At 38.2% G+C, this 26,248-nt stretch overlaps 1 protein-coding gene across 23 annotated transcripts in view; it reads left to right on the top strand.

Annotated features, from left to right (window-relative positions):
* The window catches only part of ADGRL2 (adhesion G protein-coupled receptor L2), a 476,253-nt gene that overhangs the window by 402,774 nt on the left and 47,231 nt on the right, over nucleotides 1-26,248 (top strand). For all 23 annotated transcript variants that reach the window (XM_050963483.1, XM_050963479.1, XM_050963478.1 and 20 more), the window contains 2 exons: nucleotides 13,062-13,171; nucleotides 18,890-19,690. In XM_050963483.1, coding sequence (XP_050819440.1) covers nucleotides 13,062-13,171; nucleotides 18,890-19,690 — 911 coding nt within the window. The remainder of the gene's footprint in view (nucleotides 1-13,061; nucleotides 13,172-18,889; nucleotides 19,691-26,248) is intronic.

Genomic DNA, 26,248 nt, shown 5'->3' with positions numbered 1-26,248 from the left:
GTAGTTTGCTTGGGAAATATCAATGGGGGGGAATTCTTATCTCATAAGTTTTCAGTGTCAAATCTGTTTCATAACACAACTACGGTACAGAATCCTACACTTCAAATTTACTATCTAGAGTCATACATTTTTTCAAGTTTGTCACTAAAGTATGGCAGTTATACCTACAATTTTGATTTCTTAATACATACATAGTCTCTAAAAACCTTAAAAGATGAAGTGGGGATTAAAAAAAAGCATTTATTTGAACAAATATAGGGGATATTATAATCTCAGACCTTTGCTACATGCAACAAGAACCTGGTGCCCCTGCCCAAACTTTTTTAGCTTAAACATCTTGCAGTGAAAGACCTTAATATTTAGTAAAAACATGTACTATCTCCTCTGGCAAGATATGTACTTTTTCCTTCTGCAAAAGCTTCCATATTAAATTGTTAGTGGCAGTCTGCAATTAAGATCCTTTAACCTTACCGTTCAGTACTTCCCGTATAACGTTCTCTTTCTCCCTTTTAGCTGAAGGGACTGTGATTTTGAAAATGTATTTAATCTAAGCATTTTATCAGCACTGTGAAACTGTTGTTTCAGCATAAATCAAACTGTGCTCCCTAACCCGGAATTTGTATGAGACCTTGTTTCTGTTTAACAACAAGCCATTTTGGACTCAATTATTTTCTCATTTAAGAGTAACAATAACCAGTTCTCTATCCATCATTTTTCTGATGTTAACTTCTTTTCTTATACACAGTGAATTCAGCTGTACTGTTATGCTTCCAAAGCTGTAGGTGTTTTCTTATCTAGAATGTAGCAGCACAGATATTGCCTTCGGTATATTATTCTAGTGCCAGCATCACAGATGGGCATGAAAACCATCATTTACTTTGTATATTTAGCTTTCTTAGATAATTTCAGTGCCTTTGTGACAGATATAGCAAAAGGACACCTCCTGGAGTTGCATTTAAAAAAGAGCACTTTGGGTAATATGCTGTAGACAGAATACATATGAGTTAGTGTTCAGTTATCATGAATGCCATCAGCAATGCCTTGTTGCTTTCTTATCAGCCACTTCCTGCTGTCAGCCCAATGCTAATTTCAATAGAAAAGGATTTGCATTAAATGTAATGCAGTATTATATATAGCTAACATGGGGGTTTTAATTGTGCAAGCACATGAGGCTCCTGCAGTGGTCGGTAGTTTGATAAAAGGGTTAGATTATAAATATTTATGTCACAATTAAAGATTAGCTCCAAGTTGATAGAGATGAGCTAGAGAATTTTTTCATACTTTTTTACGCAGGTGAGCCTGCTTGATTTTTGTATGTAAGAAGCACAAGACACTCATTTCTGCAAATGTAGAAGCAAGCAAACAAAAATCCACCCTACTTCATTGGGTTAAGACTGGGCACACTAGGATTCAGAAAAAAAACAGTTTAAACAAGTAATTTAATCTAAACTGCAAGTCAAAAAAGAGGGGGGGAAAGTAGCACTGTACTTTTTGAGTTGGAAGAGCGGGAAGATACCTTTGCTGAGGAAGTCCTGTACCTGGAAGGCTTGTGAGCTTTCCAGATGATAATTAGATCCAGACATCACTGTGGATAATGAATAACTGTGCTTTTGTGACAAGCTTTCCTCTCTGAATAAAAGAAAGTGCTTGTAGTAAGAACTTTGAGATACATTTTAATGAAAATGACACTACTGTTACTGAGTTGATCGAAGACCCTACAAGAGACAGCACTTCTGTCTCAAGTTTTAAACCATATTGGGAAAAGAAATCAGCAGATGAAATCAAAAGGCTCTAATTTTGTTTTTAGTCATCAGTTCAACATATATATATATCTATAAAGCCATAAAACTCAGTCTGAAACGTGAAGAAACGTTTTAAAGAAGGACTGTGCCATGTTGCTGTCAGATTGCAGTCTAATGAGTACCTTTCAAAAAATAAAAGGAAGTGATGAAATTAGTTATCTTTGGAGCTAAGACTTCAACTCTTGCTATGCATTTTGCCTCTGGAAGTCTGTTCAGCTGCACACATGAATAACTGCCATAAGCCTGTGGAATCAGCAGATACCTAGTGATGGCACAGTGCCTTTGTTGATGAAAATCATAACCAAAAAGGGGTGTTCCCCAGGGCAGGTTTACTAAAAACAATTTATTCTTTTTCACCCTGTAAAACTCATCTTACATGCAGGTTCTTTTGCATTATTACAAACTCTAATCCTCTGAGTGGGTAATTAACGGACCAGAAAAGCCATTTGTGGAAAGGAAGAGCCATAAGGGTGAAAAATATTTCTCCACTGAATGATCTTTAAGGAGTAAATAATTACAAGAGCGAGAGGTTTGGGATGACCAACCTAAAACTGAACATAATTAGGAGGAACACAGTCTGGAAATTGAAGCACTTGGCATGTGCAACAATTCTTATATCATAAGACTAATTAAATATTTAAAAGCCAAAATACTCGCACTATTTGAAGAAAAATAGCCTGCCACAAAAGGGTCGCTAACTTTGCAGATAATTAGCAAGGGTTGTGGGGGGAAGAATATCACACATTGGCTCCAAGGTTCCTTTGCAAGGTCATATCTTATAATGCTGTCTCTTTTATATGTTCTGGTAACAAGTTTCTTGCTAATTTAATCTAACTAGGGCATCCCATAGTGATTTCCCTTTTCCCTTGTTAAAAATGTGATCATTTCTCTATGTGCAAACTGCAGTAGGTGAACATTTTTATACTAATTGCTCCTAATTGATACAGGTCAAATATTTTTTTTAATTATTCAAGAGGAAGTTTTGAAATTACAAACACAATATTGATGTTTAAAGACCAATTAGTTTTTTTTCAATTTTGGAATTAGGCTTTTCTCTTCACTGTATAGTCAGATCTGGTGACCCAGTGAATTCAACCTGGTCTCAGTGGCCTGCTCTGTACATAAATAAGGCTTACTGTCTTAGTAAAACTAACCTACATTTATGTTGAGTGTGCAATTCTACAAACGATAGTTGTGCTAGATTAATAAGACACTGAGTGAGTCAAACCTAATTTGCATTAAACTGACGCAAAGGTCCAGTCAAATTGCAAGGAATTGTCAAAGTGCCTGAAGTATCAGAAGTTGTATTAACAAATAACCATCGTAACTTTAAAATTGCTTATATTAGTAATTAAGGGGGATTTGGGGGGCAATTTTAAGATCTGTATAAATTAACTTGTAGAATAAATTTATGCAAAGTTTCATAATTTATGGTACAATATATATTACTCAGAGAATCACATTAAAATGAGTAGGGAGCAGTCTTAAGTTGTAAAACTTTTAACTACATTGTGAAAATGGTAAATGCCAGCCTATGGATAAAGAAGAATTACAGGATTGCAGAAATGAGCATAAAATAATTTTTACTATCATCCAGTGCCTTTTTATCTGTGTGTTCATTACAGTACTATGCATGAGAGGGAGAAATTGGGGTTAGTTTATTTTTTCCCCCTTCCCTACATTTTTTGTATTTTGTACTATAGTGTTGTATGTTAGAAATTAATATTAAAATGTAATTTGACTACATTAGCACCAAATCCTCTTCTGAAACCTGCATAGCTTCCAAAAGACAATGCGTGCACATAAAACGGTGCTGTTTTTTGTGAGACTCCTGGTAAGCATTAGCCTGAATATTTGCATATACATGCCCAAGTAGAGGTATTACTCTAAAAAACTGGCTTACTTGCACCATTACCCAGAGGAAAAGAGTTGGAAAAAAAGACTGGGAGAAAAATCATCCAGTACCTGTGGGGAAGGACAAATGAGAATAATCTGTGTCACTTACTCAAATACTTTGATAATACTTAGCTTACATAGCTAGATAAGCACCCCTGTGTGTTATTTCCTCCTTTTCAGTGGTGAAATGGTTTACTTGAGTGCCCTTTACCAATTTACACTGCCGTTCTCCCTATGCTGTGCCCTCACTTGCAACAAATAAAGTAAAATCAACATGTCTGTGTTTTTATTCCAGCTCCCCTACCCCAGACAGAAATGCAGCGGAAATCCTATTTAGTACGGAGCTGATTTCTTCTTCATGCTGTCACACTTCCCTTTTTTTGTTTGCATGCACAGCTAGAATTCATTGCAAGAATTAAGCTCAGTAAAATAAGGGAGGTGGTCTATTTAAGATAATTCTTCGTCTGAGGACTAGAGACAATTTTCTTTTATGTTAGATTTATAAGTAACACCTAAAATTCCTATACGTGAAAGATATTAAAGAAAAAGGAATTATTTTATTTTGTGTTCTTTCTATACCTGACTACACTTTGTGTATAATTAGTTTCACTGTATCTCCTGTATAGAGCATAGCCAATTAGATCATCAGTGTCCCCTGTTTTAATAGGTCTTTTCCACAGCAATAAGGGAGGGAGAAACATTTTTTAAAAATAGGAAAATGTGTTTGTAAAACCACATAATCAGCAGAGAAACTAGAGACAGATGAAATACCTGAAAATCTTTTAACTCATGTTTTAATTGACTTGATATCAAGTTTATGGTATTCCTATAGTACTGGCATTCACGTCAATAAACAAAGCATTGAAATAGGAATGAATTGTGGCAAGAGTAATCTATCTGATAAATTATCTGTGAGTAATTAAGAATAGTTTGAAGTTTCCCCTTTCAAACATTTGGCTGCTTTGAACTTTGAAAACATGAATACTAAAATGCAGCTAGATCAACACATTAAAAATTGTTAAAAGTGTGAGGTTGAAATCAAGAAAAACTAGGCTTATTTCATCATACAAAAATAGTATGCATCTATTGATATTGAATCAGAGGCGATAATCCTGTGAAGGAGATTGTGGGAGATGCACTTTTTCTTGTAATTTAACAAATTTGAATGTTTACCCTTCAAAGCAATTGTTAAATCTTAACAGTTTTAATCCTGAGAATCCTATAAGATTACAGTGCAATAGGCAACTTATTACTTATGAATTATGACTTCATATTTATGTGACAAATGGGAACGTTACTATGGAACATCTCCTTTTGCCATATTAATTACACAGCATTTAGCTTCCTAATGTTATGTTGACTTAGTAATTAGTAAGACTCAACAAATCATCAATATTATATTTTTCGCAACCCAGTAGTGTCAGAATTGTGGATAGTAATAAACTGTCTCAAAAAAAAAACAACCCTGAAAAAATGTATTCTTTCAAATGTTTTTTCACTCAGACCGGCCAAGGAATGATGTAAATTGTGAGATCAGCAATGTGAGTCTGCAAACCAGTTTCTGGACTGCCTTAATAATGGTTTAATAGTCAGAAAGATCTCTTAACATATAAGCAAATTGCTAAGGGCCAAATTCTGTTCTCATATACGCACATCCATCTCCCATTTTTCTTCTGATTGTTAAAACCAACATCAAAGCAGGTCGATATCTGGTTTTCCTTTGAGGTGAGTAAAGTGGGTGCTATTTTCCTTTAAAGGAATAATATTAGGGTTACTATCTTGCAAAATGAAGGAGTCCTATACACAGTAGTAAGAAAATTGCCAGTGAGGCATACTTTACTTTTAAAAAGCCAGGTATGCAGTCGCATATCAGTCTGCCAGAGGGTTGTGCTTTGCAGACAGGGGGAAATGTTCACCCTCTCTGCATGTGTTGACTGTTGTATTGTTACTATTTCTATAGCAACATTGATGTTGCAACAATGACTGCCGCACACCTCTTCAAACCTGAGCTCAAAGGCCAAAGCTAATATTGGTTCTTTAGGACTTGCTTTCTTGACAATTACTCTTTTGGGATTAGGATAAGATCAGTGTACTAACTGTTTAGGTATCATATCTAGCATGTAGTAAAGTATTAGTCATAGCATGTAGTAAAGTATATGTATTTTTAAAGCGTTGATTCCAGGAATAAAATGTTCTTGCTACTTTATGTACGTGTTGTCTATGTAACTTTCTAAGGCTAAATTAGAAAAAAAAACCTAGCACTTAAATTGTGCTTGACATCTTCAGAGATGTTTGGCAGTCCTGCAAATAGTTATCTTCCTCCATAACTTTACTCACTGAGAGTCGTCCCAGTGACTGCATATAGAGCCTTGACTGCAATAGGACTACTTCTAGTGTGTAAAGTTAATCAAGTGCATAAGTTTTTGCAGGATCGGGGCTTTAATTAATGTTATCCCCACATCCTTGTTATCCCCACATCCTTGACAACTCATTTAAATTGATATCCCCATTTTACAGCTGAGGATACTAAAGCAGTGTGGATAAGTGACCTGTTGAAGACACAAAAGCAGTAGTTGTCAGAGCTGGAATTAGAATTTGGGAGTTGCTGACTTGAGTCAAGTTCTCAAAGTATTAATCAATGCCTCTTCCCATGTAAAGTAATGCTAATGCTTGTTTTTGAATTTGAATTTTTTCAAAAACGTGTACATACATGTAATTTACATATTAATATTGGGAAAGTTAGCACAACCATTGTGCATGTGAAAATGCAAGTGCCTGATATAACATGCTCTACCCCTATATAACGCAGTCCTTCGGAGCCAAAAAATCTCACCGCCTTATAGGTAAGACTGTGTTATATCGGATTTGGTCCGGTACGGCGTACTGGCAAAAGCTGGTACGATGTGCCCGACTGGACCAGCTTCCCCGGTGGTGATTTAAAGGGCCTGGTGCTCCAGCTGCTATGGGGAGCCCTGGAGCCTTTAAATCACCCCCAGAGCTCTGGCAGCGGGGCTCGGGTGGCACGTTAAAGGGCCTGGGCCCCCCCGCTGCTTTACTGCATTATATCCGAATTCGTGTTATATCAAGTCGTGTTCTATCGGGGTAGAAGTGTATCTCAATTGCAGGCCCATCAGGAGTACTTCTAAAGGTAGGCTCTGGGTCTGCACTAATTTTTCTATTTAAAAGGATGTTGTTGCACTGCAACATGTGGGATATATCTCTGTTTTGGCCATAACACATCCATCAACCCTATCCAGTCTCCCTTACCTGAGGCACAAATGAGCAGGAGCAACATGTGAAGCAGCTAGTGCTACAACTCAGCCTGCTTTCATCCCTCAAGTGGACACAAACAGGCTGCTGTAGGCAGTATGCAGGAGCATATTACCATAAAAGATAAAGTCCTATAAAGTATTTAATCAATTTGTCATCAGAGTGAGGCACAAAGAAATCTGATTTTCAGTTTCAAAAACATTTTAAAAATAGTTTTATTCCTTTATCTATTTGTCAATTAACAGTTTTGTGTGCTTGTGTCTTCTGTATACTGATTGCTCAGTATTACATATTTACTTCATGAAAAATTGTGTTCACAAAAATATCTAGAATTAAGAATACATGGACAAAAATATTCTGATAACCTCAAGAGTTTTGACCAGAACTTTTGTCCTCTTTGACATGCCACTGATTTTTTAATGGTACATTATTATACTTGTTAGATTATATGCTCAATACACAAAGCTTTGGAAAGAGAAGTTGATAAATGGGAATTATTTCCTATATTTATGCAAGAAACCACTAAAAGGAACCTTGTAGTTTATATTTAAATACAACCTCTCCCTTATTCAAGCTGTGTGAGCCATCTAATATTAAAGTCATGCCAGTGTATGACTTTCCAAATTTCAGTACTACTTCAGTTTTCCAGTTCTGCCATGATATACTGAGCTTTTCATTTTAAGGCTGGAATATTTGTTCAAGTCCTCAGATTTTGCATTTTTAATCTTCCTTAGAACAGTGGTGAATAATGGCCCCTGGCAGGAGATAATGAAATTTTCTTAATTTATATTTTCAAGCAGAAACCTCAATTGAAAATGCCATTCTATGGCCTGGAGACATAGCTCTAGTGCATGTTTCAGGGGAACTGTAATAATAATGCAATACCAACAGTGACGGGGAATGATAGGACAGTGAAGAAGTAATTTAAGGAAGAAAAGAGAATGTACGAAAGCTTTATTGTGGCATATCTAATGATCTGCTGAAGATTCCCAATGGCTTTTGGAGCATGACAAAAGAAACTAATGTTATCTTGCCAAAACAGAAGCCCCTGCTTAATCAGCAGAGTAAGACTATTGATTAAAACACCTCACACAATACATTACACGAGGAATCTCATCTCCATACTTTGCACTTGGTAAAGTATAATAATGAGCATAAGATAATCAAAAGAAGAGCAGAAGCAATTTGTTGGGAATTGTACAAGTCAAGATTAGAGTTTAAATGCAAACAAATTAGCATGGAAAGTACAACTGTCTTTAAAGCTGAACACATGAAGGTAACCTATAGTACACGAAGAGATTTGTGGTGGGTACAAATACTTGCTGCAGCCATACTACTATTTGTTTCATTTACCATTTTCTCTCACTTTCATTTGATATGTGAAGGGGCCATTCCTACATTTGTACAATCATCCTCCTGAGGTGAATAGAGTTCAACATTGTTCTGTAACTGTTAATTTAACTCTGTGTTTGATTTCAGATACCGTAAGTGACATCTCTGCATTATGAAAATTTAACCTTTTCATTCATACTAACATGATAGAGAAAAGGCAGTGGTAGAGTACACAATTACACCTTAACATTATATTCCAGCAGGCTAGCGTACTACTTACATTTCCCCAGGAAAATTCTTGCCTTTGTTAACATAACGGGCTAGGTAGTCATTCCTTCAGCACTGCAGTTAATCTCTGCTTAACTAGCTATTCTAATTTAATTCATATACTAGTCTTTACAAATCAGTTATCACTGCATTGATATAAAGTTTTGCACAAATCAGGTTTATTTGCTTTTAAGTGACAAATTCATTGTATTATAAGTCTTTGTAAATATTATGGGTGCCTTAAATGTTACTCTTAATCCTTAATTATTTAGCGTGACAGTCTCTGGAGGCTAAAATTAATTTTTCTTGGTAATTATTAATATTTTATGTGCATTTTTATGTTGAAAGTTTTACAGGGTGTTATTCCTGTTCACTGGAAAAAACCTGAAATTTTCAGGAAGGAGTGAGATTCAGGGCCTTTTAAAAGTGTTTTTCTTTTAAATGGTTTTCTCAGCAAACTAAAAAATAATTAAAGAGCGCCATCCTTAATTCCTGATATAACATCTTATTTATTCTTGTACAAGTTAATAAAATGAAATAATCAAATAATAGTGAACTCCAGATCCCTAGGAAGTCAGTGGAAGGTGCAGGTGAGTCATGCAGCCTAGGAATCAGACTCTTAAGAGTCTTAAGGATGCATAGTGTCTCCCCTCTTTGTTCTCATTGTGGTGTATTTAACAAAGATGAAAAAGTAGGAACTGCATATAAAAGTGGTGTTTAGCAGAAATTAGTCTCTGTGCTCAGATGATGCTACGCTGAGGGCTTGGCTACACTTATAGTGCTGCAGTGGCAGCACTGAGTGATGGTGCTACCTGAGCTAATGGGAGCACTTCTCCCATCTGGTGTAGGTACTTCACCTCCTCAAGAGGTGGTAGCTGTGTTGAAGGGAGAATCCCTCTTGTCAACATAGCACTGGAGGTTGGGTCTGTATAACTGTCACTCAGGGGTTTGGAAAATTCATGTAAGTTGGTAGTGTAGACCAAGACTCAGACAGTCTAGGCCTGTTAATTTTTAAGGGACCTTCCAGTGTAAAGTCCTAATCTGTTTTTAAAAATTAAGATTTTGGGATATGTAAAAAATCAGAGAATTCACAAATGAGCATCTGAAAAATATGTAAGGGACCTATAAATGTAGGTGGACCCAGAACACTCAAGTACTCCCACATTCCAGGAAATTATACACATTTAATGACTTGCCTATAGCTAGAACAATTTTAAAATAGATTTGGATAGATGGACCAAGCTAACAATATGCTGGTTAGAAAAGACGACATCATTTACAACGAATGTATTTCAAGTAAATTATTAATGACACTCGTTCTCTAATGGTGTCTGATACATTTTTACCAATTGGTAGTACCTTTATTTCCATATTTATTTGAGGTTGGAAATCCCCATGAGCTGGCAGCTTTCAGAATAGGGTTTCTCTGTCTCAACAGGATGGCAGGTGACGGAGAAGAGAGCAAGACAGAGAGACTTTATTGCACAGCTTCCAGTAGTGTAATAGAATTTGGCTGTGTATCACACATTTGATTCTCATTGCATCTCAAAATGATGAAGTAGTAATTAGAGTGGTGACTATGTACATTTTGGTATTCCTTTTTCTACTTCCCCAGTCCCTCACACAATGCATTAGAGAACAGGAAGGCCCTAATTTGAGAGTGCATGGAGGGCCGAAGGCACCTACGCTGTATTTTCTCCAGCATTGATTCATAACAGTATATTTCCTCTCGGTAGCTCTCTATACAGAGCCTCAGCTCTGTGTGGCTCAGTGACCGACAGGGATTGGGTATGAGTTGGGATAAGCCACACTTCGTAACATGTTCTCCACACAATGTACGTTGTAATTTGTGAAAGATAGTGCATTGCATTGCCCTTTTGAGCAGCTGTAGGTACATGTTGGATGGGCAGGCAGCTTTCAATAGCATGGCAAGTGTGGTGAGGAGGAAAGGGAGGGCAGCACAAAAGCAACGGGGGCTCCACATAGCTCCGTGAGGTGTTCTCATGGTTCAACAGAACATGCAAGAAATCCTGGTCATCCCTAATCCTGTGCACAGCCACCAGCTTCCTGGTATTCAGAAGAAAATGTACTTGTCTACTACTTCAAAAGCCACACTAGTGAAGTCAGTAGAGTCCTGGCTTGTGGGTTTAATTGGCAAGGAAAAAATATTGCTCACTGTGACACACACAATTCTGCACTACTATTTGATGGCATAGTCCTCAAATAAGAAAAGTAAGTTCCCATGATTTCTTAAGTTATACCTGCTTTACCAATTTAGAGATATTATGAATTAAAAAACAGAATGATCTCACACTTGTTTGTAGTAGATAGCTGTGGAAAAGCATTGACACAAGATGGATTACCTTAACTTGATACCTGGTATTCAGGAGTGTGAGAACTCATAGTAATAGAGAAGTTGGTGCACAGCTGGAGTCAAAGGCTGGAGTATTGTTTTAAGTTCTGGCTTTCTGGCAACAAAATGACAAATGGAATTTAATGTGGATAAATGTAAAGTAATGCACATTGGAAAAAATAACCCCAGCTATACATATGATGGGGGCTAATTTAACTACAACTTATCAGGAAAGAGATCTTGGAGTCATCGTGGATAGTTCTCAGAAGATGTCCATGCAGTGTGCAGCGGCGGTCAAAACGAACAGGATGTTAGGAATCATTAAAAAGGGATAGAGAATAAGACGGAAAATATCTTATTGTCTTTATATAAATCCATGGTATGCCCACATCTTGAATACTGCATACAGATGTGATCTCCTCATCTCAAAAAAGATATACTGACATTAGAAAAGATTCAGAGAAGGGCAACTAAAATGATTAGGGGTTTGGAACAGGTCCCATATGAGGAGAGATTAAAGAGGCTAGGACTTTTCAGCTAGGAAAAGAGGAGACTAAGGGGGGATATGATAGAGGTATATAAAATTATGAGTGGTGTGGAGAAAGTGAATAAGGAAAAGTTATTTACTTGTTCCCATAATACAAGAACTAGGGGTCACCAAATGAAATTAATGGACAGCAGATTTAAAACAAATAAAGGGAAGTTCTTCTTCACACAGCGCACAGTCAACGTGTGATACTCCTTGCCTGAGGATATTGTGAAGGCTAGGACTATAACAGGGTTTAAAAGAGAACTGAATAAATTCATGGAGGTTAAGTCTGTTAATGGCTATTAGCCAGGATGGGTAAGGAATGGTGTCCGTAGCCTGTTTGTCAGAGGGTGGAGATGGATGGCAGGAAAGAGATCACTTGATCATTACTTGTTAGGTTCACTCCCTCTGGGGCACCTGGCATTGGCCATTGTCAGCAGACAGGATACTGGGCTTGATGGACCTTTGGTCTGAGCCAGTATGGCCTTTCTTATGTTCTTTATTCAGTTTGCTGACAAACAAAACTCACCCATGAGAAGATGAGCCAAGCTCTTTTCTTTTTAGTCACCAAACTGTCTGACCTTTTACTTCCCATGTTTCTTTTCATAGGACACTTAAGAAAATAAAGAAAAACATCTTAAGTTTTGCATAGCTCTTGTAAAGCTATCTGATGATATTGCCTTTCAGATGCCAACCCAATATCTCTTCTATATTTTTAAAATTGAACAACAGACTAAAACAGTTGCCAGTTTTAACCATTACTATTTTTTTCTACAAAAGAAAATAAAAAGCAGTTGTTCCTGTCTACCACGGAAGCTTTTGTGCAAAGTTCTATCTAATGGCACAATTCAGTAGGTTTCTAAAGTGATCCCTTAACTGTTTTAATAAAGAGTTTGCTTTTTTTTTCCTTGGCAGGTATTTCAGTTTAAACAACTCTCTGATAGTTCAGCAGTTTTAACTGTTGTTTTAAAATATCTTCATGAGGTCATTCTTTGCAGTGACTTCTACTTCCTGTAATCCAACAGAGAAATAGCCATGTTTGCAATGGGAAGTTGAGTAATACACTGATTGTTCCTTAACTTTCGTGAGTGTGAAAGTTCATGTTCTTGATCTGTAATAATCCCTCAAACCAAAATCAGAGCTCTCTTTTGGTACAGAAAACAAACATTCAGCAGCATGTACATGTCTAAAGAGCAAGGGAATTGGTTCTGGCATAATCAAAGCCACGTGAAAACTATTCATATTGATTACTTCCTGTTATTTTAATATGCAAACATCTCACATCAAAACAATGCTCTATATTGATTTATTACATGCTTTATTGAGTATCAGTATGGAGCCAATGGGGTAGTTACCTCAATCAAAGGGGAGGAGTAAATATTTGGAGTAACATTGACTCCCAGATCTAAGGGTATGAAGCCTGAACTGAAATATTCTCTCGACACTTTATTTATGGATGTTAACTGGTCTAATATTAATTATTTCTGTTTCCTTATTGATTTGATTGCCCAAGTATGAAAGGAGTCTGCTCTCTATTACACTATTTTGGTATAAAATTGCAAACTAAAATCTCATTTTAAATTAATTAGCTTACTTCTTATTCCACTTACAGGTGCAACAACCGAACACAGTGTATAGTAGTTACTGGGTCAGATGTGTTTCCTGATCCTTGTCCTGGAACGTACAAATATCTTGAAGTTCAGTATGAATGTGTTCCTTACAGTAAGTATAAACTTTTTGTGTTCTTGTTCACTTCCTCCAGCCTTCACGCTTAATGCTGGAGCACTACTACATGCAAAAGAAGCATATATATATGGCCTACAGAATCATTATGCATGCAGAGCACTTACAGACTAGGGCCTTCAATTAGCTTCACGAAGTGTGGAAGGAAGCCATAGTGTGATGCTGGCCAAGTGTCTGTCTGTGTTCTTAAGTGTTTGGCTTTTAAGGCTACTGTTTTTCAAGAAACAAACTTGAATTAGCTATTCAGTAGGCTAGATAGAAATTTGTTCTTTTGCCCAGTACCAGTTGCTGACAAATTGGTTTGGCTCACAGTTTTCTAAAGAAGGAATTGACTTCAATTTTAATCATTATCAATTTGAAAGGCTACCTGCTGTTTGGTTACTTTGGGTGCATGACAGAACCCACTACAGAGGTATCGAAGGCAAGTGTCCCGGTTATTATTAAATTTTGAAAGAAAGCTTTGTGCTTTCAGGTTCAGGAGCACATTCACAAGTGCACATGAATTCAAAATTAATAGTTTATCATTAAATTGATAAAATATATCTTAGTATCACATAGGAAAAAGGAATAGACATTCATCAGTGATTGATCCATAAATTGTTCCAGTTGTTAAGGTTAATGTTCTTGATCTCAAACCAAACTTTCATTTGGACAGGAAACAAAGCTTGTCTCAGATGCAAAAAACTCTCAAGTACCAGAAGATACACATCGGAAACACAAGGAAATGAGTTCTGGCACAAGTAAAGCCATGTCAAAACTATCCATATTGGTTTTTGCACATTATTTTGAAATGCAAATTTCTTAAATCAAAACAGTGCTCTATATTGCTTCACTGCATTAGCTTTATTCAGCATCCATTAAAGGCCAAACACAAATCACCTTTTGTTTTCATCCCTGCTGTGTATTTCTGTGTCATTGTGAAATGGATGCTTTATGATTTTTTTCTATACCCTTTGTAGGTTGGATGCCTACTTTGTACACTACTCCTTGGCACTGTTCCTCCCGTGTGTAATACTGGTGACCCGTTGTAACCTTTCTTCTTGTCCCACTTTTGAGGAGTTATGTTTTGTCCCGATCTAACCAATATTATTTTATTTACATTAAAGTCACTTTTACTTTAGCACAATTTCTGTTCCCAAATTCCTAGAAAAAGAGCAGTGCATCTTATTCCAAAACATGAGGTCAATCAAAAGCCAAGAGGTTATTTTTTCCTTGGAGCCAGTTCCAGTAGGCCAATCTATAGAGAAAAGTATTATGCAAATATTATCAAACTTTAAAACAATTTTCTGTGCTGTTTTAGGGAGACACGTGTGGATATATTCTAATGATTGGATATTCCTATCTACAGGGACTTTTTCTTTTTCAGTTATCAGAAGTATAGTGCCACAATGCAGCCTACGCTGATCTCTAACTTGTAGCCGTTCTGTTCCTTAAAATGTTTGCTTTGTTTAATTCCATTGACGCCCCCCATGAATTATTCTGTGTTAGTGTAACTCTGGACTCGGATGTAGATATTTATATATTTTTTCAAAGTGAATATTAGGAAGTTGTAACTTCAGCTTGCACAGTGGTAACACCAGGAGTAGTTACAACTTTGTCACAGGAATTATCCTATTGGTAACCCCCAGAAGGTTTGATGAATCAGTCCAGATGAGCTTTACCATTCAAGTGCTTATCCTAATCTTGTGATGTCTCACTATCCCTTCCCATTTTTTTCTCTTTCCTCTTACTACTTCCCAACATCTATCCCTATATTTCCAAAACTACTTCTCTCTGATGCCCAACAAAAATGCATTTATCAGTTCTAGTGTTCTTTCCCTACTGGGCTGCGTGTGACTGCTCTATATGAATCTTTAGTGCTCTGGGCCCTTTGTGGCACTTAAAAACACAGTGCTGGTATGTAAAATGCTTGAAATCCCAAGGTTTGCAAATTGCAATTGGCCCAACATAAGAGTTCGACTTATGTTAGGGCCCCTAGGAGGGATTTCAGAAAGGTCGTCTAAGCCTTTTGGAGGTTTAGGTGAGGGACAGGGGTGGCTCTGTTTTTTGCTGTCCCAAGCATGGCAGGCAGGCGGCATGCCTGCAGGAGGTCCGCTAGTCACACGGAGTTGGCGGCGCGCCTGCGGGTGGTCCGCTGGTCACACGGATTCGGCGGCGTCCCTGCAGGAGGTCCGCCGGTGCTGCGCCATCGGCATCCCTGCCGCCGAATTGCCGCCAAAGCTGCAGGACAGGCGGACCTCCCACAAGCGCGCCGCCGAAAGCCGCCTGCCTGCCACCCTCACAACAACTGGCAGGCTGCTTTCCCCCCCCCCCCCCCCCGTGGCTTGCCTCCCCAGGCACTTGCTTGCTGCACTGGTGCCTGGAGCCGCCCCTGGTGTGGGAAGAGGTTACTGATCCCTACATTTCAAACGTAAAACCAAAAAAAGTTCTTGTTCCTGTTCTTTTTTTTTAATTGTTCTTGTTCTGAACTGGTTTCTTTTCCCTATCCCTTCACACTCCAAATCTTTAATTGTCACAAGATTTTTGTTTTTTAAAAAAGCTAGGAAATCTCATGGTTACTTCCATTCTGTCCATGAGAGAGTAAACATGGTTGATAGTGTGAGATTTTGTGGTAAAAGTTATAGCTCTCTCTCACACATCAATTTGATGTCTCACCCTTGTATAGTGTATAGCATACTAGCTTTTTCATGTCTTGCTGGCCTTCATAAATACATAGCTACCTTGCTGACTATGCATATTGCTAGAGCTCCCTGGGTTCTGTGTTCATGGTCCTCGTAACAAAATCCTTTATGAGAAACTTCTTTCGTTTGCCCCTCAAAATTCACATCTATTGCTGATATTTTTCTGATCCTCTTCAATAAAAACGATCTTTTGGGATGCCCAGGTGAATCTCCATTAAAAATGGAGTTCTAAAGAAATTTGATATGCATTGCTTTGTCCTAAAATTAGAGTGTTATTGATTGAATTACAGAGAAATTGAGAGTGCCCTACTTGACATTTCTCTCAATTATGCTGCACAATATATGTTGATATTTTGATTGAATAACAGAAGTCAGCCCTTGTAGGATTAATAAGCACATCAGAAGGCACTACTTTCTACATCTATGCATGACATTTTATTTTAAGCCTTATTTGGACTCAGGAATTCAATGGAAAAACATTTAAAAAGTGTTTTATTCTCTCTCTCTTTTGATTGGACTTTGAAGCATTTGTTTACTTCAGTAAGCCCATGTGTCCCTGAAAAGCGTACAGTTGTACTCAAATGTACTCAGAGCAGACATGCCATTACTGATTTTTGTTATCCATGTCTTTTCACAACTGCCCTTCTATTACTGATTCTAAGCAGGTACAATATTGCTCTTTGCTGAGGAATAAGCTCATGCATCATGGTTCACAAATGGATTCATCTGAAAGTCACTATCGGAATTGTGGCAACCTAGAAATTCTGTTCTATTTACTTTGATAAGTCCATAACTAAAAATAGCAGGAAAATATGTGTGTTATCTGAAGATGTATAAATGAACAAGGCTAGGAAAAATACCATTCATTTCAAAAACATTAACCAAAAAAAAAGTTTCTAAATTGTCCCCTGAAAAAATATTAATGGGTTCAGTCAGTGCTGTTCTCATATAATACCACAGGTAATGTTGTTAAATGAAACCAAAAATCCACAACCTTTTGTGGAAGAAAGAAATATGTTTCCTAGATAATACTGTAATACTGAAGGTGTAATAGCTGTACAGGTAGTTTTCATATGCTTCTTTGGTAACAACAGATACTGTTACAAAGGAGTGGTACAACTGGCATTGTCCAGGTCGTTTATTGAAACTGAAGGAACATACTTCAAAAGTCCCACTGACAGTGTGAACTGGTTTTTATGGCTAGTAATTATTAGGAGGCTATTTACTGGCTGGACTTTGGTTGTAACACCCTTCATGTAATTACATAATCTATTCCTTTAAACTTCTTTGGGAAAGAATTGCTTCAGTAATGTAACAACTCTGCTAATCAGGTTTGTTTTATGAAGCACTTTCCTTTAATGGTGTGTGTGGTGGTGGAGATGGTATTTGTTTTCAATGCTTGGTATGATTGTCTTTACATACTAGCTTGCTGTTTCGGGCTTAGTCGATGATGCTGGAGAGTGCCTGAATGAGCTAAATGTTAATTTTTTTCTTCTCTTTTCTTCTTGCTTACTGTGCTTTTGCTTCTTCCTTCTAGATATTTTCACTTGTTCCTTTTACTCTGATTTTGCAGTTCTAGACTGAGAAGTTACAGTATTCTCAAGATTAACATTCGGGGGGGGAACCCCAAGGAAAACTAAAGGCAATGAGCCGCTTCACTTACCAGAAAGAAAAACAGAACACTGACCTGGGGATTATAAGCACGCGCCCACACATGTGCGCACACACACACCCACACTCCCTACTTGTGTATAATATATATTAATATTTCATTTAAAAAAAACAACTTGGTAGGAATATACATTGCATTTGGGAAGGGTATGTATGTCATGCATTAGTGAAATCATTCATTATTTATTCAGGTTCACTAAGTGAAACTACATGCCAACATATCGGTGTTGCCTCCTTAATCTACTAAAATGATTGATCCATGTTCACTTATGTAACTTTAGAATCTTTCTCCTGCTAGGTTTTCCTGTTGTCTGTTTCTCTTTATCCAATATAGTGCAGTTCTTATTCTCCCTATATTTAGCGTCTGTTACTAATTTAATCTTAGATTAATAGTCAATTTATGTTAATCTTCTTTCTTTTTTCCTTGCACTTTTTTATTTTTCTTCCGATGCTTAAAATAGAAGTGGAGCAAAAAGGTAAATAACATATACAGTCCAAACCCCAGCTCCTTGTTATGTGCCTTATGGATGTTAACCTCCTCCCTTCCCCTACCCACAACACTCTGATATTATGATAATCAGCAGGATCTCATAAATACACCTCATAAAGAAGTCGACTGTTTGCAGTAAAGAGACTTGGTTGCTTAAAGTAGGTGGTGGGATATAGTGTCTGAAAAACTTGGGGCTGGAGGGGAGATTCCCTTACTTTCTCTCTTTCCCTCTCTCATCCTTGGGTACTTTCATGTTAATAAAACGTCATCTTGCCTGGCTTCCAGAACCGTCTCCATAGCATGCCTTGGTTACAGGGTTTCCTGGTCTGTTTCATTCATTGCTCTGGTTGTGTTTTGTTTTCTCTGCTCCTAATTGCTTTCTCTATATATCTGATGATTTCTTTTGTTTCTTTATTTTTAATCGAGGCACCTCCTTTTTCAGCCTCATCACTTCTTAAAGTTCTAAACAATTTGATGTGATTTTTTTTTTTTCTGAAATGACCTACTGCACTAGTACACTACACACCAGTTAAAAGCTCTGGAGCCTAAATGCTGTATTCACTAAAGTCTAAGGTGAAAATGCAAGAGTAGCTCTACATTTTTAGATGTACATGTGTGCTATTGAGCCTTGGTCTGTATTAGTGAAAACAGTTCCCATCCACTTTACATACTGGTACAATAAGAACATGGTAACTTTAAGAAAAGTGGATGATAAAGAGTGATAATTGCAATTATTATACAATTAAATTAATCTTTTCTTCCTGACACAATCATTATGACTTATCTAGTCTGTTTGGTTGCATGAATGTTTTAATTTGACATAATTCTTGTCTTACTTCTCTCTGTGACTGTTAGTTTTTGTTTGCCCGGGGACGTTGAAAGCAATTGTGGATTCACCGTCTTTATATGAAGCTGAACAAAAGGCAGGTGCTTGGTGCAAAGATCCTCTCCAGGCTGCAGATAAAATATACTTCATGCCATGGACTCCATATCGCACTGATACTTTGATAGAATATGCTTCTTTAGAGGACTTCCAAAATGGACGCCAACAGACAACTTACAAACTTCCAAATCGAGTGGATGGCACTGGATTTGTGGTGTACGATGGTGCTGTATTTTTTAACAAAGAAAGAACCAGGAACATTGTAAAGTTTGACTTGAGGACTAGAATTAAAAGTGGAGAGGCAATTATCAACTATGCTAACTACCATGACACTTCTCCATACAGATGGGGAGGAAAGACTGATATTGATTTAGCAGTTGACGAAAATGGTTTATGGGTAATTTATGCGACGGAACAAAATAATGGAATGATAGTTATTAGTCAATTAAATCCATATACTCTTCGCTTTGAAGCAACATGGGAAACCACATATGACAAACGGGCAGCATCCAATGCTTTTATGATATGTGGAGTCCTCTATGTAGTCCGATCAGTGTATCAAGACAATGAAAGTGAAAGTGGCAAGAATGCAATTGATTATATTTACAACACCAGGTTAAGCAGAGGAGAATATGTAGAAGTTCCCTTCCCCAACCAGTACCAGTACATTGCAGCAGTGGATTACAACCCAAGAGATAACCACCTGTATGTGTGGAACAACAACTTCATTCTCCGATACTCTCTAGAGTTTGGCCCACCTGACCCAGCCCAAGGTAAGCATTTGCTTTTACTTCTGCAATCCACTTGTATCATCGTTACTATAACATATATTCAGACATTTTTGTGTATAGATCTTGATTTTAAGCAGAAGGGCAAGGCTTTCTTAGGTACATGGCAGTGTTAGTTTATGTTGGTATGACACACATTGAAGTGCCTACTTTGTAGCTCTAAATCACAGGAGAGTTATTTTATTAGGAATAAATGCTTGTATTTGTGTCACCTTTACTAGAAGAGATCTCTTGAAATAAGATTATTTCATTCATTTTGAGCCAGAAACCTGTTAGCATTTGTGCTTTGCTTCCCAACTTTTAAAATGATTACAATATACCTGCAGACCTTTTAACTTCTTGACACCAGCAGTTGAAAGATGTGTGCTAGTAAGTCCTGGGGGGACTGATGGGGTTAATGTGCAATTCCAGGTATAAATGTTCTAAAGTTTTTCCATCCTGCTTGCACTGTCTCCAATATCTGTTTAAATAAGATTATTCTACACCTTTCTAGCAGATTATGACATTGTAGAATTACACATTAGTCTTCCAGGTAAATCTGTAACAATTGCAGTCAATCTGAAATGAGCACAACTATCTGCATCAGCACTCCCTCACCCTTCCCTCTCTCCCCAAAAAGAGGCCTTTTGGGACACAGATCTCATAAGAAATGACTTCCAACAAGTATGAACCACAAGTTAGTACCTAGAGATAGAGTAAATTCATGAAGAACTACTCTGTGTGGAACATTTTGGCAAGGGGGATACAGGGAGAGGGAAGAATTTTGACATGCTTTTTTGTCACTGAAGGCAAATGTTTCACTTCTCATGTCATTAATGTGTACATTTAGTAACTTTTTTTTCCGCTTCAGAAAGTGTTACAGTAAGGTCTTGTCTACTATGCACAAAAGTTTTACCACTTCAGTTATACCAGTATAGTCAAAGTGGTACCATCCCCACTAGTGCAAACACAGTTATATTGGTATAAAGGTGCTTTTTACCAGTATAGCTGTTCTTAGTATGGGAAGGAGAACAAGCTATGCTGGTATAAGGTACCTTCGTACTGCTATTACTGCGTCCACACTAACGGTTGTACGGGTATAGCTATTTCGATTAAAAAAAAATCCCACCCCCTAACTGATCGGTACAAAAACTGATTGTAGAATTGTAGACTAAGCCTTAGATTGTATTTGGAATGTTGTAATATGTTGTAACTGGATGCTGCAGAATGTTTAACGATGATGGGGTCAATTGGAAAACAGATCCTGGTTCTAAGTATTTTATGAAACTGGGGCAACTGCCCTAGTGTTCGTTTCACTGTAGGAGACCTAGTCAAACAGAAGGTGAGTGAAGCAAGAGCTTGAAAGGGAGTAAAAAGCTTTTTGAGCTCCTTGCTAATACTACTCTTCCCTTCCTTATATAGAACACAGTGTTAGCTACAGAGTTTTCACTGTTCGTCCATGAAGGTATCTTTAGAAAATTTTGGTGGTGGTTTGAGAGTCTCTGTAATTATCCTGCTGCAGTTCTAAGCTCAGTGGAAGACAGTGAGTGTATATTGATTTTTAATTTTATTTTACTACAGACACACAAATCTGTGTATTTGTTTCTCTTAGCGATTGGCTAAACAAGAAGTAGGACTGAGAAGACTTGTAGGCTCTAAAGTTTCACATTGTTATGTGTTTGAGTGCAGTTATGTAACAAAAAAAATCTATATTTATAAATTACACTTGCATGATAAAGAGATTGTAATACAGTACTTGTATGAGGTGAATTGAAAAATACTATTTCTTTTGTTTATCATTTTTACAGTGAAATAGTTGTAATAAAAAATAATACAAAGTGATCAATGTACACTTTGTATTCTGTGTTGTAACTGAAATTGATATATTAAATGTAGAAAAACATCAAAAATATTTAAGAAATTTTAATTGGCATTCTATTGTTTAACAGTGTGATTAAAACTGATTATTTTTTTGAGTTAATCGCATGAGTTAACTGTGATTAATCGACAGCCCTAATATGTATAATCTATTGTATAACACATACATATATACACATAAGAACTAAAAATAAATTTTACCTCAAGTCTCCTTCAGTCTAAAGGTATATCTACACTGCAGCTGAGATCATTCTTCCCAAATTAGGTAGATGGATTTGTGCTAGTGAGCATGCTAAAAATAGCAGTGTAGCCTGGGCACCAACTCAGTCTACCCACCTGAGTGTGTATCCAGGGAGTCAGAGCAGTTTTGTACTCAGCTCGCCCGAGCTGCTGGTCAGACTACCCCTGACAACAATGCATATTTTTAGCTAGCTCCAGAAGAGCTAGCACGAGTCTGTCTATCCGTGCTGGGAAGCATGCTCTGAGTTTCACTGTAAAGATACCCTAAGCCAGCTCCTCATAGTTAAAAACAGCACGTTGAAGAGGGACAGAAGCTGCCTAGTATGAATGCTCTTTAAATACACAAAAATAAAGTGATAGAGGGATTAGGAAGACAACCCTTAAAACCAATATTTTGTTTGTATAAAATACTCAGATGACTTTAGTGTCAGCATAATATTTATTTAATCTGTGTAAATTGACCATCAGTTTTCTTATTACAGTACAATGTGATTTTGGTGTCTGCATGTGTAAGACACTTATTGGTAGGCTGGAGACTGGAGACCAAATTTTGAGATCATTGGGTTGACTCTAGGGTTGGTTGGGTTTTTTTGTAGTTGCACAAGATCATTTATAACAACTGTCAATGCACACTTTATATGTGGAACTCATTTCCAGAGGGTGTTGTGATGGTCAAAAGTATAAATGGGTTAAAAAAAGAAGTAGGTAAGTTCAGGGGGGATAGGTCTACCAATGATTATTAGCCAAGATAGTCCACGCTCTGGGTGCCCCTAAAGCTCTATCTGCCAGAAGCTGGGACTGGATGTTGGGATGGATCACGTGATAATTGCCCTGTTCTGTTCATTCCCTCTGAAGGATCTGGCACTGGCTACTGTCAGAAGACAGGATACTGGGCTAGATGGACTATTTGTCTGATTCAGGATGGCCATTCTTATGTTCTTAACTGTCTATTCATAAAGTTGGGTGTTTCTACATCTTTTAACCATAGCACTTTGGTGCTTTGCTGCCTTGTCCTAAAATACCCTAGTATCCGGCATTTAATGATGTCATAGAGTTAGTGCTGCAAAAGCAGACTTCCTGGCTTTGACTTCTTCTGTTGGAATGGTTAATTTGGGGCCATTATGGAAAATTTAGCAATCTGTGTCACTTCTCTTTGGAATGGGATCAGTAATGACTCTCTCTAATCCCTCTGTCACTTGTCTATCTGCTGTCTTGACTCTGTCAATGCTTGAGTGTTTCAAAGACTGAAGTACTCCTGGGTAAAAAGACTTCTTTGTCATATCTGACTCACACTCCTGAAGTCAGACATTCACATTACTCCAAAGGCCAAAAATCTTGGACTCGTTCTTGACCTCAGACCTGTGTTTTCCTTCTTCGGATGTCTTCCTTATGTATAATTCTGCCTATTGCAATCTCTAGAATATTGCCAGTATTTGACCTTACTTTGACCCTGCCTTTGCTGAAACCCATATCTACGCTTTAATCACAATCCCACCTGTTGCAATTGTCTATTTTACAATTTTCCTCAATTCTTTAGGGAATTCAGACTGTTGTGACCAAAGTACTCTCTTGCACCAAGAAACAGACCCATATCACATCAGCCTTTTCTCTCCTTCACACTCTCTTCCGTTGACTTCATCTTTTGTATGCTATTTCCCCCCTCTCTGCACTTATGGGAATTACTGTACATAGTTCTGTAAAGTATTCTCTGTGGTACCACAGCACTTTGATACTACTTATGATGGACTCCACATAACAACTGTGCAGGAATATGGTTTCTTGGCTTAAGAGAAAAGATAAGTTTTTAAAAAGTTGTATTCCTAACTTAGTAATAAAATATATTTTGACTTAAAATAACAAACAGATGCAACTCAAAACAAGTGTGTGAACCGTAGCAGATTCTTCTTTACTGCCTAGCAAGTCCTGTGGGTGAGGATACTGCAGTTTTTCTACTACACATATCACAGACACCCAAAGAATGCAAGAAGGCAGAAGAAATTCAGGAATAAAATACTTTCTAAGTTGAAACAATTAGGAGGAGCAGGGGGTATTTTCAAAAATGGATATGTTGTTACACTGTAATGCTTCTTTGGCATCAAAGAGAAGGCAGATTCTTTTCTCAGTAAATTAGGGGAAGATTTAATCTATGTTCATTCCAATTTGCACTAACTGTGCAAAACAGTTCAAACTGGAGTTCATTCTCCTTATTTGCAGCATGTTAACTATCATTACATTTTATCAGATCACTGCAGGAAAATATAGCATCTGTAGGTGTGTGTAGGGCACAAACCCTTATAGTGCCATTACCCAGGCCTTAAAATAATGGGAAGTTGTTGCAAATAAATCTTTATCACCCCAAGAATCTTCCAAGGAGTCATGCAGCAAACAGCTAAAGAAAATCAGATCTCTGCCATTATCTCATGCTGATGATTGACTGAGGAGTGGTCATGATGAAAGAGATGAGATAATGGTAGGCAATTAACCCAGTTTTCAACTGTAGCAATTTTGCCAGTTTATTGAAACCTTTATTATCATGTGCAGATATCAGTTAAGAACATGGTTATGCTAACTTTGTGCTCTCAACTAAGCAGGATTGGCTGGGTTAATAGCTGACTGCACAACTTCTTAATACCGAGGTGGTGCAGGAAGTGTTGGTGATTTCCCGGAGTCAGTAATGAAACAATACCCCAGGTCTGTGCTAGGGGGCCATCTTTCAGAAAAAACGTAAAACAAATGTCCTTGCTACTTGTGGAGTATTTCAAATCCCACGGCACTGTTTGTGAGAATAGGAAGTGTTAACTCAGTGACCTAGCCAAATGGCAATGTGTCTGTTGTTATTTTGTTAGGATAAAATTTTCAGAAGTGCTTAAGTGACTTAGAAGCCTCAGGCCTGGTCTAAGCTCGGGAAATAAAATTGGTATAACTATGTTGCTCAAGGGTATGAAAAATCCAGACCTCTGAGCGATGCAATTAAGCCAGCCTAACCCATGGTATAGACAGCGCTATGTCAACAGGAAAATTCACCTGTAGACCTTGCTATCGCCTCTTGGGGAGGTACAGTAGATATGCCAATGGGGTAAGCTGTCCTGTTGGCGTAGGTAGTAGCTTCACTGAAGTGTTACTGCGGTGCAGCTGCAGTGGAGCAGCGTTTTAAGTGGTAACAAACCCTAAGTCTTATTTTCAGAATTGATTTAGGCACGAAGGCAGCTACATCTCATTGAAAGTCATTGGGATTTAAAGCCAGATTTTCAAAGGTATTTAGGCACCTAAAGATGCAGATAGGAACCTTGTAGAATTTTTAAATGTGCCTAGGCCCCAACTTCCATTGAAGTCAATGAGAGTGAGGCATTTCAGTGAAAGTTAGGCACTTAGATGCCTAGTGGGATTTTGAAAAGAAGTTATGAGCATATTTAGGTGCCAAAATACCTGTAGTAATCTGCCCTTTACTGTCTAAATTATGCTTTCCATTGAGGGAAAAATTATTATTTACTCCCTGCCTTAAATTGTTAGGCTATTCTGTTACATGGCACACTGTTAAACAGTTGCTGTATTTCACCCCAGTGGTTCCTACATTTTCAGTGGTGGAAGGAGTAAACCATTTGGGTAGAGGGGTCCCATCCTGGGATTCTACCAGAATCAGCCTCGATCTCCCAGTGACTATTGAAAGCAATCTGGGAGATTTTAATAGGCTGCTAAAAATCTGGTTAGCGGCGCAGCAAGGCTAAAGCAGGTTCCCTACCTGCCCCCTGGCTCCGCACTGTTCCCAGAAGCGGCTGGGATGTCCATCTCCTAGGCACAGGTTGGCCAGGGGAGCGGGTGGGGGGGAGAAGTGTCTCCATGCGCTGCGTCCACCCCAAGCACCAACTCCACAGCTCCTATTGGCCGGGAATCGTGACCCTGAGTCTAGAAGCCAGAGGGACATGCCAGTCGCTTCCAGGAGCTGACTGAGGTAAGCACTGCCTGGCTGGAGCCCGCATCCCTGAGCCCCCTCCTGTACCCAAACTCCCTCCCAGAGCCTGCACCCCCAACCGCCTCCTATACCCCAGCCTTGAGCTCTCTTGGCCCCTGACCAGAGCCTCCTCCTGCACTCCGAACCCTTCAACCCTCGCCCAGAGCTCGCTCCTGCACCCCAATCCTCTCACCCCAGAGCCCTCATTCCCTCCCACACCCCAACTCCCTGCCTCAGCCTGAAGCCCCCCCCACTATGAATTCCTCATTTCTGGCCCCACCCTGGATCCCACACCCCCACCCTGAACCCTCAGCCCTCTGCATCCCAACCTCTGTCCTAGTCTGGTGAAAGTGAGTGAGGGTGGGGAGAGTGAGTGACGGAGGGAGGGGAGATGGAGTTAGCAGGGGCAGAGCCTCAGAGAAGGGACGGGGCCGCAGGGGCAGGGCAAGAGTGTTCAGGTTTGTGCAGTTAGAAAGTTGGCAACCCTATTTCAATAG

Source organism: Gopherus flavomarginatus, chromosome 7 (genome assembly GCF_025201925.1).
Source record: "Gopherus flavomarginatus isolate rGopFla2 chromosome 7, rGopFla2.mat.asm, whole genome shotgun sequence".
Taxonomy (NCBI): Eukaryota; Metazoa; Chordata; order Testudines; family Testudinidae; genus Gopherus; species Gopherus flavomarginatus.
The sequence above is the reverse complement of the archived record's forward strand: the minus strand, read 5'-3'. Positions and strand labels throughout refer to the sequence as shown.